The sequence below is a fragment of the Lethenteron reissneri genome, chromosome 11, assembly GCF_015708825.2.
Source record: "Lethenteron reissneri isolate LAM-NWPU_2019-01 chromosome 11, ASM1570882v1, whole genome shotgun sequence".
In the NCBI taxonomy this organism is placed as follows: Eukaryota; Metazoa; Chordata; class Hyperoartia; order Petromyzontiformes; family Petromyzontidae; genus Lethenteron; species Lethenteron reissneri.
In genome coordinates this window covers 11,272,690-11,296,088 of record NC_083789.1, presented here as the reverse complement: position 1 = coordinate 11,296,088, position 23,399 = coordinate 11,272,690, and the positions used below count along the sequence as shown (strand labels likewise).

The following is a 23,399-nucleotide window of genomic DNA, read 5'->3' as shown; positions in this document are numbered from 1 at the left end:
TCCACTGTTGTTGATGGAGGATGAGGAGGCGGCGTTGTGGGCCTCTGGTTTTTTTCCTTTCGGAAATCAATTATTTTTCTTCTACGTTCCCGCACGTAATTATGATCCCTTTAATTGTCGACGGAGGAGCAGTGCGGCCGTTTCGGCCGCTCCGAGGCCCGCGGGCCAAATGTGCGGTCAGGTGTGCTGTCATGCCAACGAGCGATGCAGATTTATTTAAGTGTCGTCAGTTCATCACGCATGGCTCTCCTCGTCGCGTCAGACGTGGAACGCCTCTCTCCTTCTCCCCCTTGAGAGAGAGAGAGAGGGGAGAGAGATATAAGTTGGGTTATTTTTTGACGTTGGTTTCAGACCAGAGTGATGGGAGCAGTGGAGTGGTGGCGGAGTAGTTAGCACAGTGTGCTACGAACCCGGCGAGCCGAGTTCGATTCCCGGCCACGCCTAGCTGACTGATGCGGGTTGGTGATGGGGGCTGCCTAGAACCGATTCAGATATAGCACGCCACTGATGCCGGGAATCGCGTCAGCCCGCGGCAGCCAGGTTGGCGAAGTATGGTCAAATAACCGCCATGAGGAATCCATCCATCATAATCCAGCAGCGGGCTCACTCGTTCGTATGACGAAGGATTTGGTAAACCGCAGTCCTCACGACCCAATTGCAGCACGTCCGTCTCACGTTTACCAAACATCCCATTGGAAATACAAATTACGGTCGTGGCAAACTGCACGTGCCGGGCGATTGCCCGGCATGTCCCGCGTGATGTGGAGAACGCTTCTGGAGTCGGCCGTAACCCACCTTCATCCAGCAGTGGATCGAGGAAGGGGCCGTGCAAATCAGCGGTACCGGAGGGGAGCTGACCCGTTGCCGGCATCGCCCTGCGGCAGCATGGGGTGAACCGACACCACACGGTCTCTCCACGATGCTGTCTCCTAACTTCCCCCAAGGATTGAATCGAGATTGAAAAACAACCGCTTTTTTGTGTTTCGTTTGTTGTCCTTCGCCCGTACCCCGGGTTAGCACGGTTGGCTACGTACGGTGCGAAAGAGGTTCACCATGCATACATGCAAAGGCCTCTCTGGGCCCACATCGATGGACTTTGTGGTGAAACCATGAATGTTTTGCAACTATTTTAGGCGGCAATGTGGTGGCGCAGTGTTAACACTCGTGCCTCGCCGCATGTAGCACCGGGATATGATTCCCGACTCGCGCACATTACCACGTGGGGTTTGTGTGTTCTGCGCCCGTGTTTTGCGTGAGATTCCTCTGACTTCTCTGGTTTCCTCCCGGAGGAGCTAAATACACGCAGTGACATTGTTCACTCATACGTGGGCTTTCACGAACAATATTACGATTTGTAACTGGTTTATTTTAGGTTAGGTCGTGTAGGTATTGTGTCAGTTCTTAACTCTAACGCTCCACCAGAGCCACGCACATTCAAGTTGTCACGTGGGCAAACGTGCCAATTAATTGTGTTTCACGGGAAAAAAATTGCAATGATGATGATGAATAAGATGAAGCAATTTTTTTCCAAATTTCCGCGTCGTTTTTCGCTCGACATTACACAAAGGCATCGTCAGGTTTTTAACAAGAGCTCAGATCTCGAGAGTGCTCCGAGCCCTTGACATTCTACTCACCCGAAGCAGCGCAAAAGCAACCAATCAGAAATCGGTGTCATTGTTGTTGGCCAAACATCTTCACGTGGAGCAGAGGACCCTCGTGCAAAAAAAAAGATTATTTGGACTCGGTGTGGCTTTCCTGGGTGAGTCAGTTAAATTTTACAACCACCCCCCCCCCCCCCCCCCCCCCCCGGGGTTGCGCGTGAGAGATTTTCCTGCAGCATGCCTACGCCGCCAAATAAAGCTTTCGCTTCCAGGCATTCGTCGCTCCCGGTTGCCAATATGCGGCAACAAATCACCGCCGTGATAATTACCCCCACGCGCTCTTATTATCGGTGTATTTTCGGCGTTGTTATCGGTAGCGCGGCGCTAATATTGTGACACGGCCCGAGGTGTCGCGGCGGACAGTGACCTTGTCGCCAAAACTTTGTCTGTCATCGGTCCGACTCCGCGGTTAGGTCGCGGTGTAGCTACCGCATTGGATTCAACAGCAAATGCCTCGTTTATAACCCCGCATTGACCAGGGAGGCCGGTCCACACGAAGCCATTCTTGGTGCATTAAGGCGGCGGTAAGCAACGATGGCTCTTCTGTACTGATGTGTTCTAATAATGGTGAAACTGAACATAATTTTAGAATAAATCGAAGCACATTCGTCAATAACACTGTGGCCTTGAAAGGAAAATTGTATAATAGGTGACGTTTTGGACAATGATCCTTCTTCAGAGAACATCACTGTACCTGTTGAGTTTTGTTTTGTTGTTTGTGCACCACTGCCAATATCGCCAAATCATTTGTTGAATTTTTGTTTTATTATTCTGACTCCTTTTACGGAAATACATTTTAGGTTTGAATTGCAATAGTGAACAATGATATATGGATATAAGCGATGAGTTATTACAATCCAGAAAAGAGAAATATCTGAATATTGAAATAATGTTAAGTAGCAATTTGCTACACATTTGTGTCACATTGTGGCAAATGTTGAATGGGGATCCCTACCACAAGAGACTTTACAACAATCGCATTGAATGCCCATTGCGAGTGCATGTGACGATACGATGATGGTTTTGTTGAGCTCGAGAGACCAGGATGAGAGTCTCATTTGCAAGCGTGACCTGGGTCACCGACATGACAAAAGCAAAGCAACATGGCAACAAAAGTACGGCACTGAAGCAAAGAGAAATCAGAAGAAAAACAACAACACAAGAGCACGACCGCATCGCACGTGGCTTAATTATACAACTGCTTCATCGTAGCCTCACGTCGAAAGCACGCTTCCACGTGAAAGCCAAGTCGTTGTACGTTTATAAGCACGCACGCACTGCGTGTTTAGCATCGAACGCGGCCACGTTGTGACACAAGCCCTCGACATTGTGAGGTCGGGGTCAAAGTATGCCCTGGTGTATAGGTTCGTTCCGTATGAGCGTACGGTAAAGTTAACTATTTTTCGTTGGAACAAAAACAAAATCGTCAACTCTTAAATATGCACGCTTAAAAGTGTTATCTTTTCCGGACCGTTGCCGCGCAGAGGCGAAAGTTTCGAATTCAGCAGAATCACCCCCCCCCCACCCTGCCCCCGGCAAGCCCAACGCGGATTTGCAACTCCGCTCGCGAACTCTGGGAGAGAGCCGCGCGCGTGCGCGGCGTCAGCGGCAGATGCCGACGGATGTGCTCGCGCGCCGCGATGAATATGCATTCCCTCTGATTAGGTCCCTTCTAAGACCGCACAACTGCCAGGGTCCATCTAGGCTTGAAGCTCCTTGGTTCGGTACATTATTCACAAGCCTTCGGGGCACACGCTTTCAAGGCACGGTTTTTGCCCGAGGCGAGAGGAAAGGCAATGGCTTTTAAGAGGGGAGGAGATATTTCTTTAATGGCCGTGGCAGGTGAAAGGCGGGGCGGGCTTCGTGCAGGTTCAAAAGCCACCCTCGGTTGTGTGCCTTGTCGTGACATAATCATAATGGATGTTGTTGTTCGTGCCATGAAAGCGAAACAGTTCGGAGTAACGTTGCGCGGATTTTGACGGCGCGGTGGGGGGGGGGGGGGGAGAGCTGTGCCCCAGAAAGCCTTGCGACGCCGGGCGGCGGTGCTTTGCGCTTTCACGCGGCCTCCTCTGATGGGTAGCGGGCAACGTCGGGCAATGTGCCCCCCCTCCAGAATGGATGCCCGCTTAACAAACGCGGCCCCCCCCACACCCCCATCGTTTGTAAATTATGACTTCAGGGCGAGACGCGCTGGGGCCTCACGCGCCGCATCAATTAGTTAAACCGGAGTACTTCCAGCCCCGAGGCAAGCGTCACCGCTCCGCTTCATCTGTCGTCTCTCTCTCGATCCTTTAGGGGACGGCCTCGACAACAGCGCGGCCTCCGAGGGGGGCGACGACGACGACCTGGACAAGGACCGGAAACGGGACAAGAAGCGGGGGATCTTCCCCAAGGTGGCCACCAACATCATGCGGGCCTGGCTCTTCCAGCACCTGACGGTGAGTCCCGCGGTCGTGACGGTTGCGGTCCCCACGGTCGTGATCGCCGTCTGCCATGATCTAGCGACTGCTTGACGAAGACCCGCCCAAAAAGTTCTTCGCCATCATCTCACGGTTTTGCAATGCGAAGATTCGACGAGCTCAGGGGCCGGCAACCAAAAATAACAAGAAGAGGCATTATTTTTCCGAATTCCGTAAAAAAAACTCAATGTTTCAAGAGCCACAATGCACGTGATGGAAACGAGACGGTGGCCATTAATAAACAACGTCACGAAACAGCCCTTCCAAAAGCCACAGGTTGCCAACCCCTGGACGAGCTCCCCCCGCGCACACGAGATGATTCCGTTCCTCCATCTCCGTGGTGGATGTGTGGGACACGTCTCCTTTCGCTTGGCTGCGCTCATTCAGGCAATGGTGGCTATGCACGTGGCCCGTAATCCAGCACTGTGGAGGTGACGGTTGGTGGATGGCACACGAATTGCTGTGGGCGTTGAGGAGGGAGCCATAAGTCTGGCTCGCCAGCAGAATGCGGCACAGCAACAATGTGGATTGAGCCTGTTCTGTCACCGCGGGATAGAGCGTTTCCCCCTCGCACGCGTAGGTTTTGTCTGGGTGCTCCGGTTTCCTCCCACTACTTAAACACTCGTTAATTTGCCGATAAAAACTTAACATACAGAGGACCGCAGAGCTTGGGTAATACACCGGCCCACCACGTGGTGGCTGCCTTCCTGCTATACTCTGGTTCCTCAGAGTCAGTGAATACCGTGTGCGTTCTAAGTCGGAATTATCAGGCATTATTTGACGGTCTCTACCACCGGCAATTCCCGCACCTCCGATAAGCACGGTTGGCTATGTACGGCACGAAATAAGTTCAGCATGCACACACGTACAACTTATTTCCCATTACATAAATGTCGCCACTTTATTTGGCGATATCCCCTTCTCACGCCACACCCCGGCCCACGCCCCCACTGACTTTTCCTTCCACAGACAATACGACGCCTCTAACAAGTTGCGTAAATCTCTCATCCGTGTCGTTCCTCTTGCCCCGTCTCGCAGTGTCCCGTAATAATTAACGTTGATGCCATGGGGCTGGTTCAGAAGGGGGGTGGGTGGGGGGGGTAGCGGAGGGACATTCAGTTAGCGTTCTCTGCGCTGTAATTGTTGGTAAAAAGTCACGTTCCAAGCTGTGAGATGAGTACGAGTGCGAGCAGCATTTCCCCTGGTTCCTTTTGCACGGTTTCATTTGTAGTGGAGTTAATGAATAACTATTAACATTCACTTTCATCTCTTTGTGAGACCATAACGTGCGGTGTGTATGAATATAATAATAATTATCGTGCTTACATTTTACATTCAAACCATTGTTCCTCCCGCGAAAAAAACAAAATCTATTGGTTTAAACAAAAAAAAATGCACGCGGCCTAAACATCTCCAGCCTTGACACGTGGTACGTACAAGCTTTAGAGTTTGTTTCATATGACGGTCGTCACTTTGCTCCGTTTCGTACGTTCACGCGCGGCTTGATTTCTCGCTCAATAATTTCCGGGTGGCTCGTAGACTGGGGTAGGTGGCGCAGGAGGTAATCGTGGATGTGGAGTGCCGAGCGCTGAAATATTTTCTCCGGGTCGCCGACCCAGACGGACCCCGACCGAAATGAATCTCTGCACATATTACAGCGCGTACACTATACACACACTCACAACGTATACGCAGGCCTTACTATCTCATTGAATATTATGTGGGTCGCTGGTACAGTGGCATGTGACGCATGGCTACAGCCATAGCTGGATGTATGATGGATGTGGTGTGCCGTCTGCGGAAACGTTTTCCCGGGGACAGGATCCGATTTGAAATTCCGGAATGAATTCACGAATGAAATGAATGCACGAACCCTCGTTGGCGCCAACAAGCCAGCGCTGGGGGGGGGGGTCCCCTGTACCCGCGTCACGGCGCTGCACGTGGGAACGTGCAGCGCCGGCGACCGGCGCCGCTACCAACGCGGGGCAAGGTGCTCCGACCCTGGAGCGGTGGGGTTACAGCAGCGAGGTCACCCGTGCCCTGCCCCCCCCAACCCCCCAGCTCCTCCCCCTCCTCCCCCCCCCCCCCCCACCCCGTGTAACCTGCGTAGCCGCTGACCAAATAAGAACGCTCGCACAAAAAGCCCTGCCTAATGGAACGGCTTGTGAATCGATCCGAGGTCATTTGGGCAATCCACTGCATTTAATCACTTTTTATCTGCATTGAAAGGGCAAGCCGTTGCGGGGCCTTTGTCTAGCCCCGGCTGGCTAGATGTGTTGATTATGCTCTTCATTAGCCAAATTCTCAACGGGTGCTCCCCGCTCGGCTGGCTCGGGCCGAGGCAATGGATAGACTCCCGAAATCATTAACGCTGCACTCCACACTGCGGTTGCGCCGAGCCACCCTCCCCCACCCCCCCAGCGCTCCGCTCCCAGCACTCTGCTCCCAGCGCGACGCTGGTTGCTGCCTTCCACCGAAACTGCCGAGCGAGTGCAGCTGTGCGCGGCGAGTGGACCTAAACATCGCCGAGGAATTGGATCAATTTTTTACATTGTGTACGCGAGCGAGCGAGTGTGTGCGTGCGTGCCGCGCGTGCGCACGTTAAGCTTTCGTGGGTATTCCTCCAGAGAGATAGCCGTGACAAACCCCCGACTTGTGTTTAAAGGTTGCTCTGTATGAATTGTCTTATTGTCCCGTAATGTCATTGACGAGCTTTGGCGGCAGGATACGGATATTTTACATATTTATTCAGAGTCGCTCGTCTGAAACTGGGCAATGCGCTTGGGATTTCTCCCATTGCGACCGCCCCCGTTTTACCTTCAGAGGCCACGACGATTATTGTTTCGAGGCAGCACCACCCCACCTCTGTCCCCCCGCCACCCCCACCGCCTCCTCAGTCCCCATCTGATCACAAAAGCCGCCACATTAGCGGCGGAGTGGCACTGCGTCCGTCGGGCGACGGAACCGTTTTCGAGACGCTTCTGCAAACGGCTCGCTGTCGCGGAGAGAAAGATAAATGCCGGCGGGGGTTGCGGGTTGTTTTTTTTTCTGTGTTTGGCCATGTTTGTCGGACGCAACGGAAGCGAGGGTTTATTCAGCGTGCCGGTCGAGGGTGCTCCAACCATGCGCTCAAGAGCCGCGGTGAAAGCGCTAATACCCTCTTGGCCTTTGACTCGTCGTGCCGCTCGCAGGCCTCTCCTGATCAAAGCGCACGACTCGGAGCACTAGGGCCGTCGGCCTCGACGCAAGCGACCAAGTTCACAGCCCCCTGCCCCCCCTTCCCTCCGCGTATTGCGAAGCTTTCATCAAGCGACGGCGCTCTCGCATAGCAGCTAAGAGACGTTAATGTCCTGTGGGTAAGCGGCGCGTTGGGTCCGAGCAGCGGTGGTTCTTCTCGGCACGCGTTGTTGACGTTGTGGGTACCGCGCGCGGTTATTTTATCGGGGGGGAAGGGGGGAAGAGAGATCGTGATTTAATTGGCGGTCGTGTTTGGTATCGTAACCGCGGCGTTATTGGGTCTGAGTGGTGCGGCTTGGTCTGTTGCTGGTAACGTGAGGATGTGTACCCATCTGTTTATTGCATCGTTGCGTAATGCGGGGTATTAAGCAGCGCATTTAAAGTGTACTTAATGTTTCGATTAGCAAATGCAATTTATATTGAACTTATAACTGAACTCGTTAAGTAGTCCTTAAGTGCATTTTTGCAAGGGTCATGGCCTTGCATCATTAATTACAGGACTTGACAGGCTCATGGGAGGAGAAGGGAGGCCGGCTGGGGGAGTGGGTTGGAGGGCGAGGTCTATGGAGCTGCCTTTTTGTCTGTGCAGAAAGGAGTAGGGTGGCGAGGATGGGGGGGGGGGCGGTGGTGGCTCGGTCGTGGCTGTGGGGTGGCGAGGGTGGTAGGGGCGGCGGGGGTGGTAAGGTGGGGGGAGCGGTACTAGAGAGGTCAGCTGACGGCCGCTGCCGTTACACAGAGATCTCCGCGTAGCCGTGACGTGGCGGCGCTCTTAAGAGCCGGTGTTCTGAGCGGTTATTAAATTGACTGAATTCCACTGATACAGTGATCTTACCCATGGCTTTCTCTCTCTCTCTCTCTCACCCCAACCCCACCCATCCCATCCTCCCGCCCGACCGACCGACCCCCAACCCCCCCCACCCACCTCTTCGGTCCTGCGCATCGTATTTAAGAAGCCGAATCAAACGCTGTCAATTGGCCCCAAGTCTCAGAAGGCATGTTCGCAGGCGGGGGAGAGGGCCTGAATACAGAGCAGCAGAATAACGGAGCGCCGAGCTCTGGCCGGTACAAAGGAGTTAATTTGACTTGTATAGCCAGGGCCGGGACAATCCAAATCAATGCCGGCCTCCCTGGTGAATTGCTCTCTGTGTCGGCGGTACACCGCCGAATTCCATTTGCATGATTATGCAAATGAGTCACAATACAGACATCTGCCCCGTGCTCCACACTGCTCTCCCTCTCATCTCCTCCTCGCTCCTGCCAATGGTGAATTTCAAAACGGGTTGTTGAACGACACCAAAGCTGCCCCCCCCCCTCTGGTTTCAGGGTCGTGTCGGGTAGCTTTTTCTCTTCCTCCCCCCCTTTCATTTCCTACTTTTGTCGCTAAGTAGCTGAGGAGGAGTGCCGCGCGATTCCGGCCGCGCGTGTCCGCCGGAGATAACCGGCGGCGGGGAGGGACAGAGTCTACCTGAGAATTCCGCCGCCGCCGCTGCTGCTGCTGCTGCTGCTGCGTTTTAATCGAGGCGAACGGCACTCGTTCACTTTCATCATTGGATTTGTAAAAAAAAACATGTTCACGCTGTTCGTGTACGACCCTCTTTCGGTTGAGGGTCTCCCACACAACCGTGCGGATCATGGGTGTAATTTGACCACGCGCTCACCATGGTGGGTTCATGAAGAAAAAATTAACCCGTAAAAACAAAGTTTTTCACTATAAATCCTTTATATGCGTGGCGGCTAGAGTCCTCTCGTCCTCTGGCTTGAGATGGCTGCCACCTATGGGTCAGATGATTGTCTGCCACCATTAAGCAATTGGTAATTAAATATTTAAATAATTTTTCCCTAAACAGTGTAAAATTTTGGAAAAAAATTTTCATGAAAATTAATTGTCACGCACAACGAGTTTGTGTGCAAAATGTCAGCTCGATTGGATCACGGGAAGTGGGTTAAAAAAACGACCAAAAGATTTGCACGGTCATAAGCAAGCAAGCAAGCACGCAAGCATGCAAGCAAGTGAACTTAATATAAAGGATTTAAAAAGAGGACATCATAGATATTGGAGTAGAGTACATTTCAATACAAAATGTATTTGTATGTATTACGGTCTGCTGGCAACGAAGCGCGTGGGCACCCTATCGCACCTGATCACCCATCCGAGCACTGTCCAGCCTAAACTCTGCTTAGCTTTTGTGCACCGATGAGATTGAGGGTGCATTCTGGGTGATTTGGTCATAGGTATAGTATATATGTGTGCGTGTGTGTGTTAATGAGCGGTAGTGTAGTGGATAGCATGCTGTGCTATGAACTCAGCAACCCGGGTTCAATTCCTGCTCACAGCCGACACCAGCGATGATTATCGGAACCGGACCTGGGCCTCCCCAAGGTCGACTCAGCCTCAAGTGAGTCCCGTGCCATGCTCGTTTAAAGGGGGCTAAACGAACTTAGCACAGGCTAGAGAAGAGATGGACTGATTGGCACTAGATGATGTGGAGCTGAGTGAACTTGTCAATGACCAGTCCCAGCGGTGTTAAGATAGGCCTCTGTGGAGGAGGCTCGTGAAGGACGCTGCTACTGGGCAGTTGGAGTTAGTCGCCCTCCAGCAACAGCGTAGGGCGACTACCACCCTGAGTGTTGTGCCGGCCTTCATAGGTGTTCGCGAACAGCACTTGCCCCAAAAATCTGGAATCCCTCTATTTAAGGAACGAAACGGGAGGATTTATCCACAAATCTGGCTGTAGCCTGATGAAGCTAGTTGTAATTCCTGGCGAAACGTCGTACTCAGATTGTAAATGTTGTGGAAGTACTCTCACAGACACCGGTGTGCTGTACTAGTAACGAATAGGCACGTTCTGTTTACGTGACAAACCTTACAAATTGGCTGTGTCGGGTGGTGGCGGGTTTAACGACACATTTATATATTCATGCCATCTAACCCCCCAAAAAACCCCTGTATTATGGGGGGGGGGGATATTTGCCTCCTGGTGCATTTGTGTGTGTGTGTGTGATGCCTGTGCAGTCACCGATGGCACTGCCAGCGCGGCTCTTAAGCGGCACGTCTCCGCGTGCGTGCATGGACAGCGAATTGCACACGCAAGAGCAACAGCATGTCGGGAATTTGCTTTGACGGGCGATAGTAAGCACGGTAATTGGAACACACTGGATATAAAGGCGCATACTGAGTGGTTGTGCTTCTTGGGGGGGCGGGGGGGGGTGACGTGGCTGGCGGAGCACGACTCCGAGTTCAAGGAGAGTGGCTTATCTCCGCTCAAGACGAAAGGCAAAGGCGCAGCCCTGAAATTCCTCGCTCACATCACTGCTCGCGGAAGGAGCTCCATTCAAGCACCTTCAGGGGAGAGCCGCTCCGGACGATGTATCGGCCGACCCTTTCATGCCGGCGGCCAAAACGTCATCTTTGAAGAGGGGTCTCAATACCCACGCTTTACCCCACCACACGTAACGTGACGGTCGACTTAACTGCGGATATACCAATTTGTATCCCTGGGTAGACAGAAGCGATGGGGGAAGGTGGTGGTGGTGGTGGTGGGGAGGGTTGTGGGATTTGAGCGACGCTGACCGTTGTTTCATCTGCCGTGGCGGGAGATCGACCTGGAACCAGCGACCTCTCGATCGCAAGCCCAGTTTGCCCCACGGCAATTAACTGTCCAAAAACAATGATAGAAACGATTCCAAGCCGCGTGTTCCGCTGAGTTAACCCACGGGGCAGATACAAACATAATCATAGGCCCTTCGCAAAAATAAAAAAAATGTCATCCAAAAATAGCCCCCTGCATTTGTGTTTTTAGTGCTGCGATGGTTCCTTCCAATGACCAAATCGTCCGCATTATGCCCTATCTCACCAGGAGCTTTGAACCTAGGCCGGGTTGAGCCTGGATAATGCATGGGTCGTTCGACCACCACGCATAACAGGTGTTAAAGCCTGCCGCTCGTCTACGTGGAGGGCAGTGCAGAAAAAATACATGGTTGTACTGTAGTTCTATGCTTCTCAGCTTCACCGACTTCCCCCCCCCTCACTGACCAGCGTGATGAAGTGTGGTTAGATACTGCCCATGACCATTGTGCTAACTGCTACACCACTGTGGCAGCATCGCAAAATTATTACTATAAACTAACTTTTTTTTACATTGACTAACTATTTAATTTCACCAGGTAAGGCCCACTGAACTTTCTAGCTCTGTTTCACATGGTGACCTGGTCACATATGACAGTTTAACGAAGGGGATTATTATCACGTGGACATGTATAGCAGCCAAATACTCTAAACGCATATTTTTTTCTAAATCTGGAGGGAAAAAATCGGAGGGCCCGGAGAAAAATCCACGCGACTACGGGGAGAGAGACACACAAGCTCCAAATATACAGGGCATCGTCAGGGTCAGGGTCGAACCCACGACCTCCTGTATACCCGGCGAGGGACATGACATCTCGCCATCGCCGGCGGCACCCTTCCTGTTCCAGGCGGAATCCTCTTTCACTCCGGGCTCCCATTGTGTCTGCCGTGTCCACTAACCACCATTGTACAGTCGAGTTCCCAGTGGGTTCAGGGCGGTCACCCCCGCCCAGAATCTCTCTCTCCGGTGTGCTTCCAGGTCGTACCAACTTCGTGTGGTTTGGCACGACGTCCGTCGTTTCGCTCCGTGTGCTAGCGGCCTCTTCAGGAGCCAAATGCCTCTACCGAATGCCTCCATTCAGTTCCTGAAGGAGCTGAGATCGCCACGTGGAGCGAAACGTTGGACGTCGAGCGAGGGGCACGACCCGAAAACAGACCGTCTGAGAGTTGCGCAGCGCGGGGGAGCGAAAAACCCGCGCCTCCATTTTTGTGAATCACGTTCACATGGTTTGCGCAATTTGACGCCAATGTTTTTCCAAACACCTGCGTGCCCACGGTGATGCGTTACTTTGAAGCACAACTCGATCTCTCTCCGTACTTTGTTCTGATTGTAAGGTGGCAACCCCTACACATTCAGCGGCGCCTTTCGGAAGGGCCAGACAATATGCTGAGACAATTGGCGACGTCAGTCAAACCAGCTTGGCTCCCTCGAACTGCCGTGTCCCCTAGCAGCCATACGCACGCGCGCACACACTTCCACATCCCACACATTATTTGTGCACATGCTTTAAATTGAAAATCCCAGAATACATATTTTATGCAGATCCACAATCAACGGCCCTCTGCCATAAAGAGGCCCCCTCCTCCACCCCCCCCTCTTCTCCCTACCCCCCCTTTTTTCTAACTCGCCACCCTGCTGCCATTAGCCTGCGTTTGTGAATCCTTGCGGATGATCGTTATTTAAATGGGCCCCAATTACGAGCTTAATGGACTTTGGTTGGCATGCAGACTGTGTGTGTGTGTGTGCAGTTGTGCGGTGTGTGTGTGTGCTGCGTGTGTGTCTGAGTGTGTGCCGGGAATATTTTCATTTCAAAACCCCGTATCATTTCAAGATAACAGGGCCCCCCCTTAAGGGAGGACTTAATATAGAAACAAGATCCATGTTAAGTGAGCTGGAATCTTTGCGACTGAAGTGGATACAGTTCCCCATTAAAGTTCCTTTAATTCCAGCCAACCTCGTTAAAAATCTTTAGTGTTAATCGTATTATGCGGAGTGTTTTCTTTGGCCCGAGCAGCGCTACTTTCATTGAGGTGCCCAGTCGCGCCGAGTTAAACATTGCCCCGTGCTCATCGCTGCCTTCTCGCCCCGCCGGCAGCATTCTCGTTAGCATTGTGCTAGGCTTTGCGATCGTCTCTGACGCAAAAAAAAAAATGAACCACGTTACAAATACAGTGTGTTCGCGGTGGATTAACGAAGCAGAGTTTGCCGTTCAGGTGTCAAACAAATTCTGCCCGACGGGTGCACGGGGCAGTTGAGGTCCAACGGTACGCGGAAAGCGGGGCCAACGAAGAGCCAACGTGTTTTTCACGAACTCTTTCTTCAGCAAGCACCAGGCCCTTTTTCACCAACCACTGGACCTCTACAACGGTCCAGGGCTCCAGAGAAAACCCCACACGGTCAATGGTGTAGCATAGTTGGCCTGGATCCTCTGCGTGCGCGGGGTGAAACGGGAGTCACTTGTCTTCCCTCTCCTGCTCTTCGTAGTCCAGAACCTGGACCCTGCTCTCTGTCCCATGGGCTCTGGTGCAGCCGCACCACCTGCACACTCGATAGCTACGCAATTGACACGGCTGCATCTGAGAATCTGTCAGGATCGTGTCCAAATTCTTCATGGCCTGGTGTTCCCCAGCTCTGTTCACCCGACCGTGAGCATCTGGATGTGCAGGAAGGGTTTATTTCACGTCTCCTCGTGTGGACGTCGCTGATGCTTATAGGCTTATAGCTTGTGGGCAACCTTGCGTCGATTATGCACGCATCACGCGACGGCTGTGACTCCTCTGCAGCCCCCCCCCCCCCCCCCACTGGGGAGAGGGGGGGGGGGTGCTGTTGCCACCCCCCCCCCCCTCAAAAGGTTTGAGATGGCTCTTGTACATCACAGATGCATTTTTTTTAAAAAGAGAAATGTAATTCCGACTTGTATTCTCCGGATTTAAAGACACGTGGATTGTATAGCGCAAGAGCTAGGAGTCACGTCTTATAGTCCTGTAGGTGTGTTTGTGTGTGCGTGCGCCACCAAATTTGTGCAAGTTTGTCGATGTCCTGGGTGCGTCTCGCAACAATACAATAGTGTTAATAATAATAATTAACATTTGTAAGGCGCATTTCATCCGTAGATCCCAATGCTCCCTTTCCGCCGGTTGCGCCACTGTCTCACGGCCTCACGCAAAACGGCGTCATTGTCAGAGAGCGGAGCGGACATTAATAGCGAGTTTATACCGAACTAATGATCACGCCGTTTGAGAGCGAACGCCGTATTCCACTTGAAGGCAGATGCCGGCGATTGCTGTGTGCGCTTAATCGCAGCAACCTGATGGGATTTCGCTCACTTTATTTTGCTTTGGTTCTTGCGAGGAGGGCAAATAGCGTGGCTTATAAACAGAGGCATTAACTACGAGATCGCCCCGGAGGGGAGAAAAAAATAATGGAAGACTTTGTCTGCGAAATGTGATTGATAGAGCAAGACTAATGTTATCCGTAAGCCAGAATAGCTCTATCTGTGTGGAATGTTCCGGAAAGGATTAGGCCGGAGATTCAGCACACAGCCTGAGCATTGCTGGATGCCAGAGGGAGGGTAGCAGGGTGGTGTTTCTTTCTCTTCACGTGCCTTCCTCTATCTTTTGATAACGCAAAACGCATCTGGCGTCTTCCGCCTCCCCCTTCCTTTGTGCCGACTGGGGGAGGAGGGGGGGGGTCCGAGCAGGTGAGTGGCTCGTAGGTACAGAAAAACAGCAAGCATATTTGTGCGTGCATGTGTATGTTTTTACGTATTTTTTGCGGTGGGGTAGCGGTAGTGTAGCTGTTAGTGCGCTGCGCTATGAACCCGGCGGCCCGGGTTCAAATCCTCTTCATGGCCACCACCATTGAGAATTATCTGAACTGGTCCTGGGCCTCCCCTAGGTCGACTCAGCCTTAAATCAGTACCTGGTGTGGTGTGTGAACATCGCCACTGGGGAGACAAAGGTGGCCGAGGCGTCGTGCTGGCCACCCACCCCCTTATGTGCTGTGCCGGCCTTCAGAGGTGCTCGCTAACAGCGCTTGCCCCAACGGTCTATTAAGGCTATACGGAGGATAATTAGTTTGTTTGTGGTATGAGGTTATATACGCAATACAGCTGTTTGCAAAAGTAGACTATTATTGTAAGAATTAATGAAATGTACGCAAGTTGAACCAAGCGACCGGTGCTTGATTCCTGGCCACTCACGTCAGTGGCGAGTGATGTCTGAACCGATTCCGGGCTCCCCCTGCCCTTCACCAACCCACACTGACCAGTTTGGTGAAGTATGGTCAACGAACCCCCAAGACCAATATTATGTGGGGAGGCTTTCAGCCAGCAGTGGATTATATCGCGTCGGTGCCATCGCAGGACGCCCATGAAATAGAGTCTAACAGCTTATCGGGCCCTTGCTGCTGAAATATATAAAAATCTATCTAAATTTTAAACCCTTGTCAAACCTGTGCCAAGGAAGTGCTGTGGATAACAGGTTTCCACTCATCTTCAATCATGAGACACGGTCAATCCACTGCTGGATGAAGGTCACCCCAAGCCACCGAGCTTGTGCGCACGATCTAACGCCATTGCGCCGTCTCCGCCGGTGGACGTTCTCTCGGGCGTATTGCCTCCTTTCAACTGCACCGCCACGTCCTGAATGTGGGAACAGAGGGACACCCGGGGGGCGGTAAGGGCGGGGTGGAGGACGGCGGGAGGAGGGCAAGAGGGGCGGTTACCCGAAATGTTTGGATGGCCATGGTATGCCGTGGACCATTTTTGAGATGAAAAAAAAGAAATATTTTATTTAAAATAACGAATTAACACATCTCTTTTTATGTCACGTTCTCTGCTTTACCATTACTCATACATAACACACATATTTTCGAGTACAACGTAACGTAGACGCAATAAATGTCGCTTCCTGAAATGGCTTGGGAACACATTCGACTGGGTTCCTCTCGGAAGGAAGACAAATCTTCCCACGAGGAAACGTCGTGGCTGGGCGAGCTCCGCCGCCGCCACCGCCGCCGTGCGCGCGACTCTTCTTCGCACGCGGGACGAGCGCGCTGGCAAGTCGTGCTCTGAGCGATCGCCTTCCCCCCCGTCTCTTTCCCCTGCGGTCTGTCCACATCGCCAACAGAGCACCGCGGACTTCCCCGGCAGTTGTCTAAGCGTTGCGTTATTTTAACAAATATATATTCAGGCTCGTTCCGTCTTGCAGAGAATTGTGGTGGCCCTCCGTGGTGGGCACCGGGATTTTGCTGCGCCCGTGCGTGCCTGCGTGCGTGCGCGTGCGCAGGTTATGCGGTGTGTATATATACACAACGGCGTATATATATACACAAACATGCAAGCCACACACGCACGCGCGCACACAAGCGTGCTGTACAGTGTATACCTAAAGACGAGCATTGTTACAAAGTACAACTCCACAGAGGCCAAGACGATAAATTCCAGACTCCACTCAAACGATTGTATATATTTGTGTGTGCGTGAGTGAGTTATGTTTGTGGGGCCAGCAGTAGTATAGTGGTTACCGCATTGCACTTTTAACCCAGTTCACCTGAGTTCGATTCCCGGCCATGGCTAACATCAGCGGCGAGTGATTTCTGAACCGGTTTATGGGTTTACTGTAGGTAAACTCAGCCTTAAATGAGTATAGCTGGTGCAGCGTGTCCATTTCAGCACTGACGAGACATAGGCAGTCTGTGTATGGTGCTGGCCAAAATCCAACTACTTGTCCGTGCTGGCCAAAATAGGTGCTCGCAAACAGCACCCATCCCAAGTCTGTTTGTAGCTATGAGGTGGTGGAGGAGGAGGGGGGGGGGTATTTGTCTTTTGTGCGTGAGTGAGAGCTTCTCTGTTGCTCAAGATGTGTTTACTTTGTGGATATAGATACTCAACGATGCAATGAGGAATTGTCGAGTCGGACACAATGTTGACGGTGGGGCTCATTGAAACGCGTTATCTTTTAGTCCGCATAGTTTGAGCTTAATGGTGTAAGCAGGCAAGAGGAGCACCAACAGAGGGGTCATGGTGGAGGGGGGGGGGCAAAAGGGGACCGTCCCCTCCCACCCTCGGAAATGTTTTAAGAGGGCCATTGTATGTCATAACAAAAACCCAACGCATTCGTCAATAACCCGGCTCTCGAGTAGAAAACGGTGATAAGAAGAAACGTTTCGGGCAACGGCTCTTCTCCACGGCATAGGCCATGTTTGAGATTTGTTGTTGCCGTTCGTATGTGAAGTTGTAAATTAGCTACGCGTAGCATTCTCGACGTGCATGTCATTACATACATTCAGTGCGTCAATTCAGTCGATCGTGTTTGTATCAACCGATTGTAATAGGAAAAAACAGAGTTCGGGAAACACCCATGGCCTACTCTCGCTCTCTTGGTCAGAATAATAATTCGTCCCACCTTACCAAAAAGTGATGCGCTGGGCGCGTGCGACGCTGATTGTGTCCTTCGCGAAATACGAGGGTGATCCGTAGGGGGGGGGGGGGGGGGGGCTAATGGCGGTTGCGTTGCTGGCTCGCTGCGTGGCTGAAGAGGGTTGGACGTCGTAGGATGGGAGGCCCACGCACACATCTCCCCGCCTGTTAATCAAAACAGCTCGGGCCTGGCTCCAGTCATGCTTGGCTGAGGGAAATTAATGATGTCTGCCGTGCGAGAGCAGCCCGTGTAAATAATTTTAAGCAGTCTGAGCATTTGTCTCCACCAAAGACATTTCTGAGGAGCGGAGCGGGGTGCTTTAAAAAGAAGGGGATTCGGTGAGCGATAAACTAACCACATGACAAATGGGTGGCTTTCTTCCTGCACTCTGAACTTTGACCTTTGCATTCTGCTGTTTTCCCTTGGCCTTAGTAAATGAATTCTGTGGCGTAGCCCTGCTCAACTACATTTAATTTTGGCCGTAAACATGGCCGTTTAGAATTGAGGAACAGTAAACGGTTTATGTTCTTCCAGAAAATAAAAATGTTCGCTTGTAATGTGCATGTGCATGGATTTCAGCAACGTTGTCCAAAATCTGAAAAAAATTGGGACTTTAGAACGGTAGTAACTGAAATTTATATTCTTAAAAATGCAATTGCAAACATTAAAACACACATTCATATTTTTGTTGCAATGACCGATATAAGTTAAATATAAATGATAAAAAAGAATGGTCCAATTCTGTTCACATAATGGAAAATAAACATTTTTTTCAGCATTGAGGAATTTAAAATGCGTTGGAATTTCAGTTTTGTGGAGCAATTTTTTTGGATCTGAAACAGTTTTCTATTCATAGCGTTCACAATATTTGAATGGATGCGTTTTTTTACGTCGTGGTACTAACATAAATTGGTGGGTTTCATTCTTTATTTTTTCTGATTTACACCTTCATTTTGCTTTGCCGTTTTTAATAAACTTAAGTAATGTGAGGCCTAGCGGAGGTCGCGCTCAATCAACCAACATGGCTGTCGAGGGAAGGCACCGACTGTGAGGTTGCCACACATCAGCTTCCATATTTATGAGGTAAACTTAATCCCAATTTAGGCCACAGCCTCTGCAGGAAACAAAAAAAAACAATGTGCATTTCTTGCCGTTGTGCGTGTGTGGCACGTGCCTGCGAGGCCTAGTATAGGATTTGTGCTTCCTGTGTTCTTGAAAACGCACGAGGGGTTGCTGACTGATTGATTGTGGCTGCCCTTTCCGGGCCTGGTACTCCCTGTTTGGTGGCAATTCTGCCAGGGCTTCATATCGTGGCAGTTTTCCCCAAAAGAAACCTAACTGAAGAGCGGTGCTGTTATCCCGAATAAGTGGCAGTTAGTGTTGTGCGATTTGTTTTGGCCAATTGGCTTCAGTCCGAGAATTAAACAAAGAATGATCGAATATTTGGGTTTGTATATCTTTTTTGGTGGTCGTAATAACTGGTATGTACTATCCAAAAAAAACATTTATGGATTAGTGTAGTATGTTAGACAGCTTTTTTTTAATAGTATTGTTTGCATAACGCTGTGTATTATGAATCATTTTGAGAATTTGCTGAAATATTTCATCCACTTCGGAGTAAATATCGACGATGTTACTCATATTTGAAGTGCTCGTGTAATTTTTTGTTGTGATAACAAGATACATTGTTTCATGTCATACTAGGAAATACAACACTTGTCAACAGCTACCAGAGTGATAATGAACACAAATTACATTCGAAGCAAATTGATTGTTAATAAATAAATTATAAAACATGAATTAGAAAATTACCCAGAATGTTAACACTTTTAACTGAATGAACAATGCAGTGAGTAGGTATAATTGAGCATGAAGTCATAATTTTCTTCTTATTCTCAAGATGAAGAGCGTGAGATATGCTCACATTTACATCGTACCAATTTCCAGCTTCCAATCGGGCTTTAAATAACCAGACAAAAAAGCCACGTGGTACTGATGTGTAATAAGATTAGCAACCCTGTGGTGATCCTTGATGCTATACAAGCGAATGGATGGAAGAGGCTACAGAAGGAAACTGGAACGTGGTTTGATGTTCGGGAGGGCAAAAAAAAACCCATGTTGGGTCGTGCTGTGTGGCAGAACATTTGGGTTAATATTCCTTTTCATTTCCCATGCCCCCTCCGGGCTTCCGAATCCCAAGACCATTCTTTGTGACATTAACTACGCATATTTTTTTTATACCACGATAAAAAACAAGCCCACGATCCCGGTGTCTCCACGTATCTGCTGTTGTGACATAAAATTAACACCAAGCAGATGGAACACTTGCCTGGTGACTTAACCAACAGTGATGGGATGTAAAGAGCGGCCTGCACCGCCGTGCATACAGACGTCGCGCGCACATGTTACCCCACGCGTACGTTGCCCCGTGTGCACTTCGCAGACAAAAACAAGAAGAATTCATCCCCTTCGATTCCGTGATAAACGTCTCAAATTTGAAATCCCGTAAAAGCTATTAAAAAAAGATAAAGCAAACCACAATGAAGCCGATTGTTTTATTTTATTTATAAGTGACACCGCTGAACCGGGAGCGTGTTTTAGCATTCAAATGCCGCTAATTGGTATAATCTCATGTGTAAGCATCGATAGGTGTTTATGCTAAATGGCTGAAATACATTTTTTGGAGCACGCCCGATGCCGTGCCCGTTGCCTGCGCTGACGTATTGTCGCCCGTCTGTTCCAGCACCCGTACCCGTCAGAAGAACAGAAAAAGCAGCTGGCGCAAGACACTGGATTGTCCATCCTTCAAGTCAACAACTGGTGAGGGGACCTCTTTTTTTGTGCTGTGCCCGCTCGCCAAACCTTTCATTAAATAGGAGCGATTCGCTCTCCGGCTCTTAATGGTTGTCAAAATACGGAGCTGGACAGCTTTGTTTGTTTATCTGCGGAATTCCACCAAGGAGGGGGGGGGGGGGAGCTGGACGGTGTGAGAGTCGAATCGAAAAAGGGGGCGAAAACCTCTCCGTGATGTATTCGTTAAACACTCCCAGGAGTTTCCAGGCTGCGAGGTATCAACTGAAGGCTTCCGGGGTTTTGTCCGGATTGAGGTTTCCACTAAAATGTAATTACAGCAATCCGCGATAATTCCATCCAAGGCTTCGCCTCACAGAAATGACACGGTGGCCCTTTCATTTACAGTTAACCTGCCCCCCCCCCCCCCCGCCGTATTTATCTGAGATGTTTCATTTACAGGGCCCTTTATCTGCAGGCCACAGATAGACAAACATTCCTGAGCCCCACAACTTTATCAGCCTTCTGGCCCCCATCCACAGCCTGGGGTCAATTGATTTCTCTTCTGCTCTCATTCATTTTTTATCCCGTTTTATTTGCTGTATCACAGCGTGAGGAGACGCATCTGGAGAATTATGGAGTTTTTCAGCCTTATCTTGCCATGCTTTTCGCCACACTGACTTTAGGGGAAATCATAGGAAATGGGGAGGAAATCCAAAAAGACATTCCCCCCCTTATCTTCCCCAGTTCACATGTCATGCACTGCACCTTCGGCAGTGTATGAATTTACTGCCTCGGAACAGCGTGTTATTATTAGCCTATAAAGATGACCAGTTTTGCCATTAACCATGGAAAAGAGCACATTTCCCTATAAATTGGTAATGAAAGGTCAGGGAAAAATTCTTACACATAAAAGGGCTTAACAGTGGTCAGATATACAATAAATTAGAGCGGAGAAAGCTCAACGCGGAGCCTCGATTGGTCGCCAGATTTACGGAACGATCTTAATTTTCATGAATTTCAATGTGGGTTTTTATGACGGGAACTTTCTTTTATTAACAAATAAAACGTTAACCCCCTTTTTGCGTTCCAGCGTACGCCGCGTTTAAAGGGAATGCCTTCGTCTACCATAAAACCTTACAGCTTTTTTCGTCTTATTTATAGTAAAGATGTTCCCCTTTGTTTTAAGTTAATTTATTATCATTGTAATTTTTTTATTGGAATTTGTTTTATGGGTAAAAAAATGTTCTAAAGATACTGCGAAGACTCCTCCGTTCCAATAAACCGCTTGTGGCGCTTAATTTTTGCAGATGTAGTTTTTAAAAGTTACGTCCTACGAATCCTTCATTCGATACACAAGGAGCGGGTCGAAATGTTTCGAGAATAAGCCATTAAACATCCACACGGAATCCAATTATTACCGTATTCTTCGATGTGATCGTCCTTTAAATCAATTCACCGTCATATTTTACGATTAGCGCATACTCCTAAATATGGCGCTTGACTTTTCGTTTCAATCCAGCTCTCAGAGCCGCATTGGCTTGCCCATAGTGTGGTGTGTGTGTGTCTCTGCATGGTTAATTCAGCCTTAAATGAGAACCTGGTGCGATGTTTACACATCACACAGGCGGCTGGCCAGCCCACCCACACCATACCCACCACCCACAACACCCACAATATCCACACCATCCACACCACTCACAGCACCCACAATAAAGACAACGCTCACCTAACCGCTTTGTGTGCAACGTGACGGCCTTCATAGGTGCTCACTAACAGCACTTGCCCTGACAGCTTGTGTAGGCTAAACGGAGGTTTTTGTATCTTTGCAATTACAAACTGTCTCTTAAGGCTATACGGGGGATCTTTGTCTTTGTGTATGTGCAGACCAAAATCTTCACATAAAATGAACGAGAGAGGCTTAGAATGCAATGCTGGTGGGGTGGGGGGGGGGGGGGGGCGGACAGGAGGGAAGGTGCCATATGGATTGTCTTCTTGACACCAATAGGCATGTGCACCCAAGCAATGTGCAGGAGTCAAGGTTGGGTCAGAGATGTTCTGACTGAAGAGGAAAATAATGTGTCTGCAGCTGCCGCCGTCGGGATAGCGCAGCGCCGGCTTGTTAGGCACTAGCTGCACGTCGTGAGGTGGGGGGGGGGCCACGCCGGAGGCGCTGGGTGGGCCGTGGAAGCGCCTTCTCCCCCAGGGGCCGGCTGGCCCGTTAGCGCCAGATAAAAATAAAAAACAAGAAGAAGAGTAGCAATCAGGGTGGTCGCGACTGTTGCGACTGTTGTGGTCTGCGGATATTTATATTGCCGTTTGTTTTGTTAAATCGTGGGGGTGAAATCACCTGGCAGAGAATGACGAAACGGGACTGCGATTTTTTGGGGTCGGGTGTCCTGGGGAGGGTGGGTGGGGCGGGGTTAAAGGCGCAGCCCTGCAATTGCTGGCTTACGGCACTGCTAGCGGAAGGGGGGGAGGCTCCACTAGGGAGAGCCCCCTCTCGGAGAGGTGAGGCTACCCGGGACTCTACTGCCGCCTCCACTAGAGGCGACCATCCGGCCGATCGGCCAATCGACTTGAGATGCTATGAACCGATTTATACCGCTGTCGGCGACGGGCGTGTAAATGTTCGAGCGCTCAGAACGTAGGGGGGGGGGGGGGGCGCGGGGTGGTTCGGGCGCGGAGAAGGCTCTGGCTCTTCCAGCATTTCGCTCCCTCTCTTCTTGGCCAGTGCCACGTCCGCGGTTGCGCGAGTGCTCTCCTCGTGTTACGTGCGGCCCGATGGTTGTCGGCGACACATTTCGAGGCGGTTGTGTTGTTGGTCTTGGTATTTTGTTTGTGCCACAATGGGGGGGCCCAGCAGCACGCGGCACTGTTGAGGGTGTCGTGGACAAGAGTCCGCGCGTTTCTCGAATTGCGCAACCGCCCGACTGAGCGCCGACGGGAGGGAATTCCGATCGTGGGTCGGTGCGAGCAGAGAAGAAGTGGAGATTGAGAGAGTGAGTGACGCGGGGCCGCTGTGTTTGGGTGCGTCGAGCACGGTGTGGTGCAATAAAACCCCCAAAGTTAGAGACAGAAAGTAAGAAATAAATCCGACAACAAAACCCCATCTCGGTGGTTTTATCTTCACACGTGACTGTGAGTGCCATGTTTAGGGTGTAAGTAGTTAAATGTTTTCTTTGACAAGATCGCCGCCGGCTT

At 50.6% G+C, this 23,399-nt stretch overlaps 1 protein-coding gene across 2 annotated transcripts in view; it reads left to right on the top strand.

Moving 5' to 3' along the window:
* LOC133341471 (homeobox protein Meis1-like) overlaps positions 1-23,399 on the top strand; it is an 86,557-nt gene that overhangs the window by 45,191 nt on the left and 17,967 nt on the right. For both annotated transcript variants that reach the window (XM_061550135.1, XM_061550134.1), the window contains exons 8-9: positions 3,957-4,099; positions 20,149-20,225. In XM_061550135.1, the coding sequence (XP_061406119.1) occupies positions 3,957-4,099; positions 20,149-20,225 (220 nt within the window). The remainder of the gene's footprint in view (positions 1-3,956; positions 4,100-20,148; positions 20,226-23,399) is intronic.